The sequence below is a fragment of the Battus philenor genome, unplaced genomic scaffold (assembly GCF_028537555.1).
Source record: "Battus philenor isolate CCGP_79_NKW_IND1 unplaced genomic scaffold, ilBatPhil1.0.hap1 SCAF_2, whole genome shotgun sequence".
Taxonomy (NCBI): Eukaryota; Metazoa; Arthropoda; class Insecta; order Lepidoptera; family Papilionidae; genus Battus; species Battus philenor.
The window spans coordinates 6,415,164-6,436,239 of NW_027181682.1; the positions used below are offsets into that span (position 1 = coordinate 6,415,164).

Sequence of the window (21,076 nt, forward strand, 5' to 3'; positions counted from 1 at the left end):
GACAGTTTTTTTTACTTCGTGGTAGTAGAATTAAAACAGGTCGTTGGAAGTCCACAATTGAATCCTGTAATCTTTCTATCGTCCCAGTGTCCGTCGCTGCTCATTTTCCGAATTCTACTCCATTTCTCCTAGATCTTATATTTGTTTCATCCGTAGATCATGTGAATAAGCATCACCATCTTTCTGTAAATTCCTTTTCGTTTCATGGCTTAATTTTTCTATCGCTCCGTAACCGTCCATTAAAAGCATCGTCCGAAAAACTCCTCCTACGTAATTTATGCGACATAAATTTGATACACAAGGTAGCCACAGAAATGAAGTAGGGTTTGGTAATCGCGACAGATAATGTTAAAGATAGTCAACATTTTCACAAATAAATTAGGGCAGCTTTACTACACACTCGCATCTATTATGCCTGTTAGAATGAAACACCTGCCGGCACCATGGCTTAGAAACTATATAAAACCTCTGCTGGTAAACAAAGCTGCGGATAAATCGAAATCAAGCAACGATCCGTAAAGATAAGTTGGGACTAATACGTAGCAATCCGCAATCATTGCAGCAAGGCTTGTAAATGTGGTATACAATGATCCAGCTAGGACCTGGAAATTTCTTAAGACACTAGCAGTTAGTAAATCTTGTCAGTACAATTTTTCTAATAATTGAGATTTTGAATTAACATTCTTTACCCTATTTTATTTTTGGACTATCCCAAAAGTAAAATGGGGGACAATAAATTATCCATAATAAATATCAATAATAAATTATCCCTGTGGATAGTACAGCTAAATAAATTCCTCTCCACAAATCAACTCTTGAATCCGAAGTAAGAAAAGAACAGAGAACTAATATTTAGCCACTTCCGCACATGCAGTCGTAGTCGTGCAACAAAGTGCACCACCCGCCAGCCCGCTGATAAATGTGCATGCGGCAAACAATGTCAATTACACAACTACCACCGTTAAATCACTCAACACGTGTTTCACCCCTCCACGGGGCATCTTCAGTAGTTATGTTACACCGATTAGTGCCAAACACAAAGTCTTTTGAATCCGATTTCCGCTTCGGTCACAGTACTACTAGAGAAGGGGAAGTTAACTGTATTAGCTTTACTTGACTTCTGCAACACTTTTAATACTGTTGAATGTGACGTTTTACTCTACACTCTTCCTTAACAAATCTCCAACAGCAATTGAGTCATTTCACAGTTACCTTTCTTGGCCCCGACAGCGTATTTGTATTATAGATAAAAACCCTTTCACTACTCCACCGCTGCTAGCATGTTTCAGAGCGGCGTTTTGTTTCCACTTCTTTCCTCAGTTTTTATCAACTTCAGTTCATAAATCCTGGCAAAACGCTAGTTATGTTTTAGGCAGTCCTAGAACGTAAATTGTCGGTGTAAATTTGTCGCAAATTTCTAGGTAAGTATTTGTACGTATGTTTAACTGTATATCTGTGTATGTACATGTACAAGTTTATTATACTCTTAGTGTAGTTTACTTTAATGTTTCTAATTATTTTAATACGTACACCCTAAACTGCCCTCTCCTTCATGTCTCACATCTCCATGCGTCGGTAGTCTGGTAGAGATCGCCTCGAGCGATAAGACCGCCTGTTGTACCTCTATATAAATTTTTCTCTTCTTTTTTAATTATTATCTATGTTACATGATCCATTTCCATTTTGATATATTTTTTATAGTTTTTTGGTATACAATAAAATGTAAACTAATAAATAACTTCTAAGAGCCTATGTAACAACTTCGTCAACAATGGAGTGTATATTTGATACCGGCCAATTTATATGTTGATGTTTACACATTATTGACAGATATACATTTTGACAGTTACTTACAGTTACTTTGAAGTAAAAATTTTCCTAGTAATATAATGATATAAAAATTTCCGTTATGTTTTAAAATTATAAAGTAAAATCTATATTTAGTTAAATTTAAAGTGATATAAAAACCGTAACAATGGCCGAGCAAAGCGATAAAGATAAAAGAGTTAAAATTCAGGTATTAAGTAAAACCAGATTTATAACCTCACACAATAGATTGATATACCGCGTGATTGGTTACAGGTGTAAAATCTGTAAATTAGTGAATGCTCATTAGACAACAAAAATATTTAAAGCTTTTACACCTATTTTTAATCAACCTGTATAAAGTGATCACTCTAAAATATATATGTTATATTAATTAGTAATTTCTATTAAAATGCGACAAGCAAATAACTTCTGGCAGTACAAAGTGTGCAGCGACAAATAAAACGCAATAATTAATTTCAATACGGTCTAATCCAAAATTTGTAAACGCTTTTTCGTACTATATTATCATTATATTGATTTTTGTGTAAAGTGTTCCATACTTTAATTGACAGTAAAAGAACTATTCACTCATCTCTTCAAATGTTTTACACCTACAAATAAATAATAACCTTGTATAAGTTATATTAACAGTAATGAATGTAAAAAGCGTTTATTCCGTAATAAGTATCGCACGAACATATTTATGTTATCATTTATATAATTTAATACATTCAAAATCTTTAACGAACTAAAAAGACTTAGTTATAACGAAGTTATTATACTGCACACCGAACTAAAGACATAAAACCACATAAATTCACGATAACCATTCTTTAGGTTATGAAAGAAAATCTATTTACTTTGTATTATAAATTAGTATATACTTAAATAATACTTATTTGAAAAGGTGGAGGGCGAGGATGAAATCGGCGAGGGTGAGATGGGTAGAAGAAAAACGATGAAAAGATTTCAGTTACCGAATTTACCTCGCTGGTGGCAAGCAAAGATCATACAATATGCGTGAGTACCCAAATTTTTGTACTTTTACAATTGTAGTTCTCACTGTAACTAATTACAAATGGCTGAGAGTTTTCGTTGACGGCGTTAACGATGCCATGGGAGAAAAATAATTATATCAGATAAAATAGGAGATTTATATTAAAGTCTGAATATTAATGATGTCTAAGGGTAATTCTAAATAATAAAAGCTTTAAATCGTGAACGTATAGCTTATTAGTTAGGAAAAAGTGATCGCTCCGAAACATGTTATATTAATATTTATTACTTCTGGCAGTAAAAAGTCTGAAAAAACCAATAGAAATTTTAAAGTGTAGTAATTCCAATATTGAAAACGCTTTTTCTTACTTAGTTATGATTACTTTATATATAATTTCTGAAAGCATTGATTGACAGAGTGTCCTCGTGGCCATATTGACAGAAAATTAACTATTCGTTCACTCCCTTTCAAGTTTTTACACCCATTTCCGATCACCATGTAGACGAATCTATTCTTTCTTCGGTAATCTGCAGTTTACTTCTTAATAGGTTTCTAACGTTTGCGATTTTTCTTTACTTCATTAAGCAACTTTTTGAGCAATTTGAAAGATCAAAACATTTTACATGTATGTACAATTTTATCATTTCATTCAGGCTACTTCCAAATGTACTCGTATCGCACAAAAGAAATGCACATTTACATGGATGATGCAATTTAAACAATTACACAAAGTTTTGCACGCTAAATACAAAATTGCATCACCCTTGTATAGTAAAATTCCATGAAGCTAACATTTGACCGTACATAATAAATACACTAGGCTGCAAAAAAAATGGGTCATACACTAAAAACTGTTACAGTGCCTTAATTATCTAAAATTAATAAGTAAAACTATAGTTAAAAATTTATGCACATTTATTATTTAGAAAGAGTACTTCGTTAACACTCTGCAAATAAATTTTATTACTTTTATTACGACTTTGGTCTTTGTTTAACCATTACTTTTAATATCGCATTCCTTAACTATAAACTCGAAAATGCTGTCACATAGTACATTTTTAGTAATAAAACTTAGGAATATATTATTATTTTTTAAAGATATTGACTTGGCAAAAGTAACCCATCTGAATTTGTTGCGGGTCTTGTACGATCAGGGTGCCCTTAAAACCTTTATAACTTTGAATTGAAAGAAAGAATTATAAGAAAGTTCAATTTTATTCTAGTTTATAATGCTCTAAAGTGGTCTGCTCATAAGTGGTCGATTTAAGTAATTTTAAGTGGTTAAATATATTAATATATGAATAAATAAATACATTCGACGCTCATTTTAGTTGTTCTGTGGTGCTTAAATCGGGTTTGCTACTTACATCACCTCAAGAAATCATTGCCACTTTATTTCGTGATTAATTGAACTCATTAGAAGCATAATTCGATTTCTCAGCTAAACAATGATAATCTTTGTACGATAATTTTTAGTTGTGTACCTTGATCTGCCCTTTCTTTGTTTTATAATGAAGCAGTCAGTCTGTTAAATCCGTATAAGTGCATCGTGGAGATAAATAAAAATTCTTTCACTCTTTTTCACTGATTTCTCTCGTTTTGCAAAAAAAAACTTTTTTTTTACATTATACTAGGACAATCTAAGTTGAAATTTGTTAAATAATGACTGCGTATTTAAAACCAAGAAGAAAATTCTTTGGTTTCATTTCATTCAAAGTTTCATATATTTTATAATTTTGCATTTTATTAATTTCAGTTTGTTCAAATTAACTATCTTTTGATATTTAACTTTATGTAGCAATATCTATTCAAACGACCTACTTAATCAAATTTTGCAGATTACGCGAAATGTTCAAGTGACCCGTTATTTTTGCAGCCGAGTGTATATTGCAATGACAAAAAAATATTGTATACTGATAATTGTTTTCATACTGAGCTATCGGTATTATATAATAATATTGACTCTGGCTGCTCATTGTGGGGTCACCTCTCAAAGACAGATCAAATTTGGGTCACTTTTCATCAGATATTTTTGTATGTAATAATGTCAATAATATTTTTTTCGCAATGTCCAAGTCAATTCGATTTATTGCTCTGGGAACCGAAGACATAGGTATAAACTATAAACCAAATCATTACCCTTAATATCGTCAGAGTTAGGCCATTTCATGATGAATGTAGTATCAATTAACTAACTTCTGCCACGAAATTACCACGTTTTTTATGCATGGATTATAATATAAACATGACAATTTATTTAAACTGTTTCTGTTATTCAAAGTTTTAGTTATTACTTATTTTTGTAGTAAGACGATACAGGAAATAATTTAAAAAAAGGAGTCGTAAATCACAGGGGATACCAACCCCCGGTCATGCGGAAAGAATATTAGGTTATATTGTGTAAAAGCGAATGCATGGATGGAGAGGAATGTGAGGGCGGGCAAGGACCTCGTATGTTGTACGATATTTATAACCTATTTTTTCGTCATTCTATTGTCGTGGGACGACATGTACTTGTAGTCAGTACGCGAAAAAAATCGCACTTGAACAAGCTGTCTTCGTCAAGGGTCAAGAAACAAGAGAGCAACTACTCATAAATTGGCAGTAGGAGTTCAACATTACCCTCTACGTGTGTTAAGATGACTTTACAAACGTGTTAGATACTTTCAAATGGACACCTGCGGCTGATACAACTTATCAGAGGTTTGTACCAAGATGGTACGGCTGCAGTTCGATTATAGACCGCGTCAACAACCAAAGACGGGCGTCAAAATCATAACAGAATGGAAAGTAGTTAAAGATAAGTATACCTGGGCTCTATTACCAATACGGGAGGCTGCGCGGGTGACATTCGGAGACATTGCGTCATGGCCAGATCTTTAGTTAAAAAATTCACAAAGATATGGAAAGACCGCAGAATAACCAGAAACACAAAGGTTCGACTCGTAAGAAGCCTGATCTTTCCGATCTTTTTATACGAAGCTAGACCTAGATGCAGAGAATTCATGATCGTCGGAAAATTGACGCCCTAGAGGTGTGGTGCTGGAGACGGATGCTCAAAATCACGTGAACGGTGGACCGAACGAACGTTTTGATCCTCAAAGAACTCAACATAAAAGAGAGGTTATCGTCGACTGTGCAAATACGAATCCTCAAATTATTTGGACATATCACCTTTAATAAGGACTCAAGCTCTTTAACGAGATGAACAGACATCATCAAACTTATCACTGATAAATCAGTAAATGAATGCTCTTACTCCGCCAACCGAGCTACATAGCGACAGTTAGCGAGAACAGCATGGGCACCAGGAACGACCGGCGTATGACCTCATCCACTCTTACAAGAGTCTACAAATGAATAGAAATAACGATTAAAATACAATTATTTACAGAAATCCCTTTGTATATTAATAAACTTGTTTCTTTAGGGTATTCATAGAATTTAGACACTGATAATGATGTTATGAATAACAAGATAAGCTGCAAAATTTGTCATTCGGGCTTATCACTTTGTTGCTACCCATTGCCACTTATATAGCAGCGTCAACTTTGGTTAATTTGTTATATTTCAGATTTAATATTATAAACAAATATCTATTCACGTGACATGTGTTAAAGTAGATAAACAACTGATAAATTAATACGCCCTTTGGGTATATTTCAAAATACAACTGTTTATTTATTTCTCTTTGTGCAAATTCACGCCGTTTCTTAGACATTTGCATAGCTAAGTGTTTAAACAGTTGCTTTGTTATATATAAAATTAAACAAATAATTCTGCCATTACTCGAATGTCATGTTAAAGAAGGGGTCAAATCAATTAAATACAATTTTATATCGCCTAGCTAGCTATTTTTTTAACTACAATTTTAAAATAACTGCACTGCTTTTAATACATGGCTGCCTGTTAGGTTATATTTTATGATTTTGATATAAAAGTAATTACAATAAACATTCAAAGGCTTATTTTTAACATATTCAAATTTTACAATAACAATGCATGTGTTATCATACCGGTTATTAAAATTATTACAGTCACTGCAGTGATTTAAAAAACATACATTTCGTATCTTTATAAAAGAAAAATGCTTAGACATCGCAACAATTTTAGTAATTAAATAAAATCATTTTATGTTCTGCAATTTTTGACCAAAGCATATAAACTTAGCAAACAATAAACTTGCAGAGTAAATAGTCATCAGTAAACTAGATGACATGTAATTATTTTTCGTGGGATTGCGAAGGCCGTGTGGAAGGCTGCTGACCCGGTCGCGGCGACGTTGGTGCCATCCGGGTCACCCACGCCGGGTAAACGGGCGCAAACAGGACGCCCTCGTGAGCGGGTCAGCCGATACTTAAACATTTTTTAATATTCGCTTTTATCTACGGCAAAATAATTCACACGTTAGGTAATTGTCATAAAGTACGATTTATGTTATACAAAATATGTGATTCAGATATACAATCCAATATTATTTGTATACATTTAGAAGTAACCTGACTAATACAAAAATAAAGTTTTATTTAGTAAATTTCCTTAAGTTTTTGAAAATTTTTATTTTTAATTTATAAACCGAAATTGATGGCTTGGTCTGACCCATGTTCATTGACCATTCAAAGAACCTCAATTACATCTATTACTAATTTACGAAGTGTCGATAAGCTTCAGTGAATTCGAGGAAAGTAATCCGTGAAACGTGTCAAGTGTCAAACAATATTAATGTTCGCGTGTGAGACACGTGGGGTGTGGAAGCGAATCGGGGGAAATGGGGTGGGTTGGCACTTGGTGACTGTAATGGCGGCAGCAGTCATTGCACCTTTAACCGTTTGTGGGACAACATGCAACTTTCGTAAACATGCAGCGTACGAATTCGAGCGCGTCGGAGGGTTCCTTCTGGACGACAATAGAGCTGCTAGCGGACCGGGGCCGGAGGCGCTCTACAGGCGACTACGATGATACTGCTTTCGAACTGCCGCCGAGGACCGCGTCCGCCTTGAGGTCAATTTTACAACATTGTTTGCACCTACACTAAAATTTATGCACGCGTTACTTATCTGTCCAATGACGGAACCCGCAAATACTGTAATAAATAAATCATCTTTGATTATACTCTTTTGTAATATAATAAATTACATTGTCTTCTATAGCTTTTAGAGCAAACTTACAACTCGATACATATTTCAATTGTCAAACAATTTGTAGAACGCATAGTAAGGTCGACGTGAGGATATTATTTCTTACGGTTATATTTAAAGAGAACGTAAATCAGATATTAATTTTAGCCGGATGTCAGACACGCTTACGCTTTAAGTACACGATTTGTTTTCTTGAAATATAGACAGGACGGGTACATTTTGTTTACGAATAAATTATACTCGGTTTTTTATTTGAGTGTTGTCCGAAAATAAACACATTACAGATAAGACATTAATGTTGACGCTTTAAGATGAAATGTGAAAAGTGAAATAATATAGTATTTGTAAAGAACAAGCGATTAAATTGTCAGTAATTCGAAATATTTTTTTCCTTATTGTTTACTGTAAGTGGTTATGGCGTGCGTAAAAAATAATAAAAAATTAACTTTCCGCATGTTATATCGATTTGAGAAATATTATTAATAATATTAGTCTTGGAAAGCAAGGACTATATAATACCAGACATGTTTTATAGCTGTTAGTATAAACAATGGGTAGATTTCTTCACAAGAAAGTTTCGAGAATTCACTATTTATTTTACATATTACAATTTGTTTACGTTGAGTATAAAGAAGCGCGTCCTGATTTTGCATATTCACTCGATTAAATTCATATTAACAGCCATAAAATAGAAATTTCAATGTACATAATATTAATAGATAATAATAATACAAAGTAAAGCTTATAATAATAAATTGCAAAAGCACACCTAGTAAAAACGCTAATATCTAAGATTAATTTTGTTTAGTTGTAGTTATGTGATAGGTATCACTTGTTTTGGTGTAAGGCGCCAGTCGTGATCCAATAATATTTAGAGGACGATTTAAATAGACGCGTTCTAAATATAGAAATATCTAGCAACCATTACTCATTCGCGCCTATTAAAACGTTCTTAGGTTATTTTTGCCATCGCCCGTTGAGCAGATAAAATTATACGTTGATATATGCACACGAAAATGTAACCATCGCTGCAAAGTAGAACACAAGTATTCGCGAACCGCTTAAACCCGTGACGTGAATTTTACGGCTTTAAAAATATCACAGCTTTGGTTTAACAGCCGACAATTTGTCGGTCTTCTGAAAGTCTTAGAACTAATAAAACATTACAGCGCTTTTAGATCCTTTTCAACTCTATATGTAGAACTTCACTGATAGTATATTGGCCTTTACAAATTGTTGAATCGGTTTTAGACACCGACGTGTTGCTAGTTTAAATGTATAAACAACTTTCTCGCCGCTCTACTAACAAACCGGCGAACCGATTGATGTCACAAATCTCTCGAACGATAAGAGTTTCATTTACTGCGATCATCTACGTCAACAGTTTGCAGTCAATTTTTAAGTCTGCGGCTCATAAAAATGTATGTATCAAATCTATTTATTGCTTATGATTCAGATGTGCTCATCGGTCACGTCGGAAGCGTTCTTTCAGTCCCGCGAATTTAGGACGTATTTACAATAAACGACCGCAACCGCGAGCGTCAAACGTACGACGTGCCATAGCAACGTGCAATCGCGTATAATTTAGTCACTGCTAAAATACATTCCCCGTTACTGTCCAATGCAAAACGTTTATAATAATCGCTTTGCCCATTCTACTGTTGAGAATTGTTTTGTTGGGATACACAGTAATATCTCGAGAAATCTCGTATAACCCTTTATGTACAACAATTTCACGCATAACTTTTCATAATAAAGGTATTGAAATAGAATAAAACAAGTTGAAATAACTAAATAATAACCATGTTGAAAAAATTATACATATTTAACTAAAAACAAAGCCGATGTGCACACATACGCAAAATTGATAATGAATGTATAAATTATTATAAACTTTACTGACTACGAGTATAAACTCAATTAGACTTTGTAATTTTTACTTGATATAAAAACAAGACAGATCAATTTATCCTATGAAATATTTTCTATTCCCATTACGTATCCAAAATAGATAAAATAATATTTGTCATCACTTATACTTTTATAAATATTATTTTTATCTTAACTAATGAAAGTGATGCAATTCATTAGTGATAATTCTTAGGAGATTATCAATCTTTAAAATGAGATCAATAAACAAAGGCAAATTTTTTTGAAGGTCGTCCATCTGACTGATCATTACTTAAAAGGTCTTATTATTTTTTACAAGATCCGTAAACAATATACTTTTTGATACATGTGCTTACTTTACGTTATATTATCTAAAAGCATGTATGTAAAAGATGACAAAGCTTATTAGTATATGTAGGAAATAATTGCAGCGAAATATTATATAAATTAAATTAATTTCTGCGAAGGATGTTTTTCTCAACAAACTATTCTCCAACTTTTTATCCTCAACTATAATGATAACCTTAACTAAAAAATGCCACAAATATGTTTTGTTTCGTAAGGCAGTCATTTACGCAATTACGTTATATCTCGTGACTAGATGATAAACATATAATACTTTTAAATTTTTTAGATAAGTAATTATTATGAAGAATTTACAATTACCCGATTAATAACGATTTACATAACGTATAAAGGCCATATTGTGGAACATTTTATGAATTAACGTTGTATATTTCATATTATTTAAAGGAAAGCAGATTTAAAAAAATTCAGTCATTTGTTAGTCTCATATTTGCTAAAAGATAACAATTGTTGTGAAATTAGATTTAGCTAAAAATATTTATAAATTAAAAAATATATATTAACAATTATAATTGCAACACGTATAATTGTTTTATAAGTGGAAATTGTCTTTAATTTTTTTTAATCGACAATCTTTGTTCGATACTGATTACAATCGTATTGATAATTTTTAAAATTTAAGGGAGACCTACACCTTGCAGTCTATGGGCTGAAACGACTATATATCTATGTAAAATATAGAGATTTTACATGTTGAAAGTACATTGTGTCATTGTCCATAGATAAATTTTTTTTCTCTTGTATAAAACAGTAACATAAAGCTTAAAAAACTTAAACAGCATTTCGACGCGAATGTTTTATAGTATTCTAAGACTCGATGTGATTGACGGATAATACAGATTTCGATTTCGTCTATCAATGAGTCGTATTTTTCAAAGGTGTGAGTTTCGTTATTTTTCAACTACGTTTTCTGTATTTACAGTAACGTAAATCGTCTGCTTTTTATAACACTGACAGCTCGGGTCAGTTTAAAAGTTTTAAGTAATTGACAAAGTGAGTGATTATTTGTTTTAAAACGTCACTCTTATGGCTCACGTTAGTCTTATGTGTTTTTTTATTTACACGAAGAAACGCTTCGACGATCGAAGAAAATGTAGACTTATAAACACCAAATTGCAACAAACTATTTTGAATCTATAACTTTACATCCAATAATTCTATGAAAATAAATACTCTTGCATATCAAACTAAAAGCTCACTTAAAAAAATATATTTATTTACACAAGTATTAAAAAGGCGTAAATGTAATAAATGAAAACATTTGCGAATGGGCGTTGTGAGTGGCCTTTTATTACAATAGATGGATTTATAACAATTTATACTACGCTTATGTACAAAGGATTTATCACATTTTTTTTTTAAAAAACGCGATATATATTATACATTACTAGTGTAACAATAGGCATTCAGATGACTACTACAGAGGTCTACTAATATTTATTAAATAAATAAATGCTGTATTAAATTAAAAAAAAAACAATAAACACTAACTAAATATAAAAATCAACACTTTTGAAAAATTATTGCCTTTATTATTCCTATTGATTAATGTACACAAATCAACTCCTAAAAAAATGGTGTCTGCAAAAGATCTTGGGATCTATTTTTGGCATAGTTTGAGGTTGTGCATTTTAATAATGCTTCATCAAATCCCTTGCAAGAGCAATTTCGTAAAATTTTTAGATGACTTATATTCGGCAAAAAGTATATTAATAACAAAATTCTAGGTTTTACGCCATATGGTGCCAGAGATATCTTAAGTCATTACATATATAGATTACTTTCTCATATTATGTATAGTATGAATAAAAACAAAATTACAATTAAAAAAAAAGAGAACAATGGCAACGTCCTTTTGACAAAATACTTTTAAGGTCAAATCAATGAGGTACTGTCGTTACGCAACCGTCTAGCCAGTAAGTCATAAAATTTAGGATACAACTAGTCTCACCAAACGCATACCAACTTATTGATGCGTGACGGTTTACAATTGAGCGTAGCCTAATAAAATTTTATTAACTAAATGTCTCTGTAAATTTTGGTAACTGTGCAAATAACGACAAATGAATCAAGTGCGTTCGTTTCCGGTGATTTATACGATTGTAAATTTGTTTAATACAAGTTCACAACTCGTGTGATTTGTCACATAGACTTTACTTGCGTTTACTTTATACATATATGTAAATATGTACAAAAATAAGTGAATATTAAATATTTAACATAGACCCTGGATACATACGTCCTGAAACCAGCTGACAATTTTTTTTCCAGCAACTCTGTTTTTTAATGTTATTAAATTTTTAATTACATTGAAAATTTTTTTCCTTTTTAAAATAATTTTAACATTATTGAAACATTTAATACATTATAAATTTAAGACTCTGACTTTGATTTACATCTGTGTAAATGTATCTTATATACGAGGCATGATAAAAAATAAGGTGAATGGATTTTCTATATCAAGATTCACTGTATCTATGTTCATTTTAATGAACAAGTTCAGTAGTAGTATATGTTGATAATGTGGTGACTTTGAAGTCCGTTTATAAGTGTTATGTGCGGTTCGAAAGCGGGAATGAATCGGTGAAGGATGAGCAGAGGTCGGAGCGTCGTTCGACCTTAAAGAGCGACGAAAACGTGCGAAGAATAACAAAAATCGTTTGATCAAACAGGCGATTGGCGATTCGAAAGCTTGGCAAGGGACTAAAGATCTCATAAACGGTCGTAAGAGACCCGAAAAATGCGCCAACGGTTTCTTTCTCCATGGCGGCAATGTACCGTGGCACACATCGCTACTGATTCGAGAGTTTCTGGCAGAACAAATATGACAGTCTGTCCACACCCACCTTAATTTCCGAATTTAACACTACGCGATTTCCGAGTCTTTTCAAAAATTAAAACCGTGCTGAACCGAAACCGTTCTGTTAAATTCCCGAAATTAAAAGAGCTACGATAGAGCATTCAGCTGTTCCTTGAGCTTTTCAAAAGAAACACCTTAGAAGTGCTTCCAATCGTGGAATCAACATTGAGATAAGTGCATCGCTACCCAAGAAGAATACTTTGAAAGAGATTAATTTAAATTTGATGTAAACTTAATATTTTGTTCTCGATAAAATTTTTCATCGTATTTTTAATCATATCTCATATTTACAAATAATGACTCTATTAATAATTTTACCCCAATGCAGAATTTAAATGACAGATGCCCACCACATTTCCCAACAGAGCACAGCTCTGCAATAGATCTACACTGCTAAAACAAATAAATCAGAAAACCATTCATACCCTAGAACTGAAGTGAAGAAATTGAAATTGAAATTATCTCACACTAAGATATCCCAATGAAACACAGTACATTGTTCTCGTTAAAAAGCGTAAAATAATTTATGCCAGTTTGGCAAGGTGTCTGTGATTCACTTGTTTAGGATGTCCGTAGATTGCGGTAACGGCTTATAAACAGACAGTCCGTGTGATTGTTTGTCACCCTAGTCTATAGTAGTATGAAAACGGTCTTCATATTAACAATATGTATTCAAAAACCATACCATCAATATGTACTCGTGTGACTTGTTAAACTACAGGCAGACATGCAAAGTAAAGGAGCTTAGGCACTGAGTATTTACCCGCTGTACTGTTTTATTTTATAAAAACAATTATTTATTTCAAATTGCACATAGCTATTAATATTACAACAATTATATTACGCTCATAATTTTTTGTTTTTTTTCCACAACTATTAATAATTGAAAACCAGCTTTGAGACATGTTCTTTCACGTGCGGATTCAGCTGATATAGGAGTGAATAATACTTTTCAGAACTGATCCATAAGCTATTTTTGTACGACAAATCACTTTGTAAAGCGAATGCGAATTTTACTCTCTGCTTTTGTTCTAAATATCAAGACTATGAATGCTTTCAGTGAAAATTATAAGTTTATTGGCTTCTTATTTATATTTACTCTTTTCCTTATCAACGAAGATCTCAGCAAAATAATTTAAAACTTTTGGCGTTAAGTTTGAGTGACTGCAAGCAAGAAATCACATTTTGTTTGTTTAACTCTTTTTTCTAATTTGTTCGATTACAATGAATGTATATATTTTAAAGAGATTTCGACCTATTCACTGACTCATCACGATATATATGGATCCTTAGAGACTTTCGATATACATATTTATTTCACTGAGTACAAATCAGTTAATAACAAATTTTACGAAATTTTACCCGCAAGAAGATGTGGCGGAGTCCATTAAGAAAATGCATATTTTCAAATGATTATGGGTATATAACTTAGCCGGTATATTTTTTGGCACGTTAATATTAACAAACTAAAGATTTTATGGAATTAAATACACAAAGGCAGCGCGAGCCGCGAGAAGAGACATCTAGTAATAATAATAAATAATGTATAAAAATAAAAAAAAATGTTACATAAGTATGTAGCAGTTTATTTCAAATGTTTTTGGTTTTTTGACGTTTAAATTATTGGTAATCATTTTCAAGTATAAAATCGATAACTGAAGAGGTAAGTGTAAACGTATCGTTAATCGTACCCTTACATGTGGTGTCGGTGGGGGCCGTGCCATACTGTACCAGGCTCATTCTATACCTTGATGAAGGTTTCAACTATGACACGAGGCCCCTAGCGTCAAAACTACTAAAAGTTTACGGCGAAGACGGTTAGACAGTTAAAGTCTGTACTTTGCTAGAAGTCCATCAAAACACGTACCAAGACGAATCAACAAACGTTACACCGGCCCGCGCGGGACACGTAAGTACCCGATTATAGGATTACTTACCAAATTCTTTATAAATCTAATTAAATACATAATTTATTTAAATAAGCCACAATTACATTTTAACTTCACTTCAATACTTTCTTACATAGATCACAAGCTTAAAAATACCTGAAAATCGTATGTGCACTACGCAAGTTGTGATAATGATTAATAATCAGTGTCATTGGTGCTGTTATACTATGTTCATAATTTCAAATAGTAAAAAATATCTCCAAAATTTACATGTTTGTATATTGAATGTTTCATGTGCGTTATAGATTTTTCTAAAAGGCCAAAAAGGCAGATAAACAGGGGAATACTCATTACACGTTGCTCTCCTTTCAAAACCTACAGCACTTAATAATCTTAAAAAACTGCAAGAAATGCCAATTTATCCAAAACACGTGAATCTTATAATTCAAATTAATATTTACTTTAACGGAGACTTTTTTCATTTTTTATTTACAGCTTTCTTCACCCACATGTTCGCGCCCGTCTTGAGAAGCATATGGGTTCGAACCTTGTGCGACTTACAGACAAGAGTTACATGACCGAATTAGAAGAAAGAATACGCAGTGTAAATGAAGAAAACCTCAACAAGAGAATTTCTACGAGAGTTGTGAGTAATCCTCACATAAAATTAAAGAAAAACACTTGATAAATCATCTAATTTTCAATTCATTTATCATGGGCTAAAACAATTACTCGTACAATTTAAATTGTGTAATACCAACGGTAATTTTTCGTAAATATATATATATATATATATATAACATGGCGTACAATAATTTACAATATACCATAAACAAAATACTATTGTTTAGTCATAAATGAGGTTTAACACGAAATCGACATCATAAATTTTTAAAAAATTATTTTTTCGAATTTAGGCTACTTACAATTAAATTTTTTTTTTCCAAATTTGGCCATCGGCTACTCTGTCGGTGGCTAGAATATTTTTAAAAAGATTATATATGCCTTACTGCTGCAGTTTTTGATTCACATAATCCACGATTAAAAATGAATAAGGGCGTCCATGAGCCATTTTCAATTAATGCTTAAATTAAGCAATAGACACAATATATAATATTATAAGCACTAATAATTAATTGTAATTCTTAACCGCAGCTCGATGAAATGGAACGACTGAAACGATTAATACTGGTTGGAAAAACTCCTCTTAAAGAATGTCCTCCCGAGCTATTCCATCACCCCGTCTTTGTATTTTGGCGAATGGTGAACAGGGAGGTTGCCAGAGCATCGAAGAAAAGGGCGGAGGCTTATTTAAGAAAACTAAAAGCCTCGCAGAAAGCTGACCAGGTAAACTATTTTACAAACTAATCGATCTAAATTAATTCGTATAAATAACTGCGAAGCCACTCTACATTCAATATATTAAATTACTTCCCAATGTTCTAAAATAATTTGTTTATAGAAAACTTTTCAAAACATTTAATATAAGTATTGTAAAAATTGACATCGTACTAACAGACGATGGGAGAAGAAGTTGAAGCAGAGGAACATGATGACGAAAGCTTAAAACTGACACCTGAGGAACTTCTAGCCAAGTGTCGCGAAGAGTTGGACGAACTTAAGGAGGAAGACATCGAAAATGGTTTTCGCTTCACCGATGAACGATTTGCTCAGCTCAAATATGAAACCAATGACATTAAAACACTTAAAAGTCTTTCGGTAATAAGTTATTTATTTTACCAAAAATTCTATTAACCGCCAAAAATATCACGAAAATTATGTTTTATTTCACTAAACAAAATATAGTTCATTTTAGTTCAAGTAATGTTTGTCAGTTATTTTTGCATACTTCAATTATTCATTCTTTGCGCACCGTATTTAGAATTTTCATGGTAGTTATGACATTATTGAATATAATTTCTTTTTCAAAATCCACAGAACACACATGGAGGTTATATTTATTTTTTTACATGACAGTCTTTTGTCCGCTTTTAAATTGGAAAAATGTTAATAAAAACACCTTAATTTTGATACGAGTAGAAAAACAAAAATCGTTTTATAGTATTCCAATATTTCCACAATAAGTTTTGTTTATAATATGACGAATAGTCTAGATGAAACAAAATGATGCCAGGGTGTCAAAAGGTCTGTGCTATCAATAGCAATTCCCCCTGAACTATCTCCGATTTATGATACGTATTGGGTGGAACACGAAGTAATCATTGTTTTGTTTACGTGCAAGTAACAAGGCTCGTGTCAAACTAGATTAAACCAGATAACTAGTAACTCGGTCTGACCCCTTGACGCTTAGTTTGTTCCTTGATATTAAATATTAAGCCAGTAACAGTAGGGATGAGCAATTTAATTATTTTTTGTCGTAAATCAATTTTTAAATATCCATCAAATAAATATTTATTTGAGGGGTATTCTGTACAGACTGTAGACTTTATGTATATACATGTATCTATAGATGACACACAATATTTTATTAATTTAAACATTCTGTAATAAGTGTCTTTCAAAGGACCATTTTCACTTATAGGAACTTAAAACAATATTTAAAAAGTAAAGCTACAATTCCAATATTTATATCAGTCAATTTTTTTGTTTAGCTAAAATAAGTTTAGCATTTATGCTCAATTAATTTATCTCAAGAAGTAATTTCCTTATTATAATTACTTACAATCAAAATTTAAAAAATCAGTTTCTCGCAAATCGAATCTATATTTATTGAGCTTCAAATTATAGCCTAGCGTATCATAGCATTTTATTGTGCTACCATTTCTAGTGGCCACAATAAAAACTACCGTTAATAATTGGCATGTGTGATATAAAACTCTGTTCATATAGGTTCGTTCAAACAAGGAATAAAATCTTTAAAGCTTTTACACAAATTTCCAATTACTGTGTATAGATTGAAAAAAAGGTTATATTTATTTATTTTCATTTTGAGTAGTGATAGCGCAGTGGTAAAATACTGAGACTAGTGATCGTAGGTCGCGGGTTTGATTTCCGGGATACTACGTTGTATAATTTACACATTCACTTTGTGCATTCATTACATAGAATTGTAACTCTCACAAACAAGTTTCCAAAGAAGATGTAGCGTCCTGTACGTACTGTAATACCCCACTGTGATCGCCAACCCGCCTGCTAAGTGTGGTGGCTATTGTACATACCCCCATAGAAGGTGGCCTATGCGTTACAACGGGCGTCTATGGGCTAAAAGGACGATTTTATTTTCTCTATTGGAATGCGATAAACCGAAAACTTCTGTCAGTACAATGTCTTCAAGGACAGATAGTTTACTTTAGTTTATTATGTACAATAATTAATATGTATAGTAATCCAAAATGCAAAAATGCCTTTTCTTGCTATGTTATTATTACGTAATTTATTATTTCTGAAACCATTGATTTTTGAATAGGGTGTACAATATTATATTGATTTGCTAATTAGCTTTTACAACTATTCGTTATATTACCTACCTGTATAATACAAAGTTAGTAGCGTGAACAAACAATATGTTTTAAACGCTTACAAAACACTTTTAAAAAGTGAGTAAAGCAATTTTAAACGTTTATATTGAAATAATGTTAAATCCAGAACATCTCTAGCTCCATATGCGTAAAACAAAGTCCACGTTTTCCTTGTTATCTTAATGGGTACAATAAGTTAAAATACGTCTGCACATGACTATAATCACCCACCGCTCTAAACGCATTTAACGTTCTAAATTTGTGAAAATCGGTGACACCTTAGTAACTTACATATATTATACGCGAACTAGAGTGCTTCAGGTTTGTAATCGGTAGTTATATTCGGAAAGTTTAATAGTTTCTTTGAATCGGCAAGAATTATTGTTTATTTTTTTTAGGAAATCACGGCTATGCTTAAAAATATTTAGCAACTTCACGTTGTGAAATTTGAACAAAGAACATGGTATTTGGTGTGGCTTTTTAAACTTTACGAAAATCTCCCTTTGTAAGCAGAAATTACAGATATTTTTCACGCTTAGTTGTACATGGTTCGTCCACAAGTCAAACTATTTTTTGGAAATATAAATGTGGTTATTTTTAGTAAGTAGATAAATATTTAATGCCAGGCCCCATATTGGCTTGGTGTAGCCATCATGGGATTAGTTTTTGTCGTCTGTGGATTGAGAGCAGCTCAAACGTACCTTTATCTGTATGATTGCTGACGACCATATTTTTTCCGGACGGCCTAACGCTTTCGCTCTCTAGAGGGATGTTGTATGTCTCTACATTTTGTACTGTACCACTATCTTATGAAATGTCCTTAGAATTTAGACCGCATAATCTTTACTTTTGTCACAATTTCTGTATGCATTTAATTATTTGCAAACCCGCGAACCTATTGCTTGCTTGCTTACTCTTTATTTTAATGTTTTATTAGCTTTTTTGCGGAGTAATGTCCATGCACGCGAATTTATGACAACTTAAAATAATTAAAAATAATATGAATGTCTATGTAAATTTTGTAAGAACATCTTAACAAAGTAAAATAGTTTCACACTATGCAATTAACTCTAATACTAACCCTGACTAGTTAAAACTAGTAAATTAATGAAGTTTATATGAATCACACGATAAAGTTGAATTAACCTTCAAGTGTCACTCATCAGTGCACCGATGTTCGTGTTCATATACGTAGCGGCTATGTGTTAATTTTAATGAAGAAAATAAAACAGCAATGGAAAAAAAACCTGAGGTTCATTTTATTTAATAAAACAATCTTGATCAACGTTCTTAGTTCAAAAAGAAAAATTTCCATCGTTCGGTGAAATATTTAAAGACTCGCGCTGTGCACTTTTTCCGTATACATTTAAAATGTAAGAAAAAGCGTGTTAAGTTAATATCTAGAAATTTTACAGCGTTTCGTCATAATCATTTCAGCTAGAAGAGATCCACCTTTCATAGTCTTCTAATTACATCGTGAATAACAAAACATCTTTTGCAACAAATTACTAGTCTTTTTAGAATATACTTATGGGCTCTCCGGGTAGTATTTATAATGTAAATTATTCAGCAACGAACACGTTTTTAGTGTACCTGTTACAAGCGTTTTCTTAAATTTACAAACAAAATTGACTGCCTTAGATGATGTGAGCTCTGTGCATAGAAGTCACAGTGAATCTGTATTTTAAAACATTTTTAGGAAATCTAACAGTCGTAGTACATACAAAGGTTTCAAACAAAAACCATTAAAATTACTATTAATAAAGTATTCCAATTTAGAATATTTTTCACCAAATAATTACAGCAATCGCTTTTTGCCATTTGAATTTTATTCATGTATGTAGAACTACTGTAGAAGGAATAGGTTATAAATTTCGTTACGTACTTTATTATCGACTCGCAATGTTCAGCTTATCACAAAAAAATCGCGTCCGGGCAGATGGCGCGAATAAACATTGCCCTCAGATATACAAACGCCGGTGTCATTGACATTAGGCCGGCAGAATATGAGAAAACACAAATTTCACCCTACATAAACACACCTTGTAGTTTTCACTAAATAGACTATCGTTCTGATTTCTGCAATAATTAAATTTATATAAGATCTAACCACATTTCTACGTTGGAGTTTTTGGTACAAACATAATAAAAATTCAATTTTATACTTTTTTAATTAAACTTCTCTGATATAAACATTAAACTTTATTTTATTACGCCTCCGTTTGATTGATTGTTATGTTTAAGAAGCAATGAATTGGAAGACGATACCGACACTAAAATCTTTACAAGCCACATGTCTTGTTATCAATTGCGTTTTTTAAAAAGTGTGTGTATTTAGAAGCATTTTTATTTTATTTCAGACCGTTGAAGAACTCTACGCGCTTGCGGATAAAATCATTGGCACAAAACGTCTACCCCATTAAAATACCTATTTATCTATTTTGTACATTTTAACCAAAAATACGTAATTTTTTGTAAACTGTCATGTTACAAAACTTGTATAAGAAAATAATTTTAAAAACTGAAATATAGTTATAGTAAGTGATATGTTCGAAAGCAATTAAATATGAAATGTTTTGTTACGCTTTTTTCATTTTTTTCCACGTCTCATATGTAATTGCAGTACAACAAAATAAAGTAAATTTAAC

The 21,076-nt window shown here is 32.1% G+C and overlaps 1 protein-coding gene across 1 annotated transcript; it reads left to right on the plus strand.

Annotated features, from left to right (window-relative positions):
- Window positions 1-1,946: 1,946 nt before the first annotated feature.
- On the plus strand, window positions 1,947-20,969 carry LOC137922439 (uncharacterized). Its single transcript, XM_068765425.1, has 6 exons — window positions 1,947-2,017; window positions 2,717-2,829; window positions 15,445-15,595; window positions 16,105-16,296; window positions 16,468-16,668; window positions 20,789-20,969. The coding sequence occupies exons 1-6, from the start codon at window positions 1,976-1,978 to the stop codon at window positions 20,849-20,851; spliced, it is 762 nt and encodes a 253-aa protein (XP_068621526.1). The 5' UTR covers window positions 1,947-1,975; the 3' UTR covers window positions 20,852-20,969.
- The last annotated feature ends 107 nt before the right edge of the window (window positions 20,970-21,076 follow it).

Bases quoted from the DNA above. Each gene is read 5' to 3' on its own strand.
- LOC137922439 (XM_068765425.1), top strand. From the start codon at position 1,976: ATGGCCGAGCAAAGCGATAAAGATAAAAGAGTTAAAATTCAG. The intron at 15,596-16,104 runs GTGAGTAATCCT...TCTTAACCGCAG, and splicing joins AGAGAATTTCTACGAGAGTT to CTCGATGAAATGGAACGACT. The intron at 16,669-20,788 runs GTAATAAGTTAT...ATTTTATTTCAG, and splicing joins AAACACTTAAAAGTCTTTCG to ACCGTTGAAGAACTCTACGC.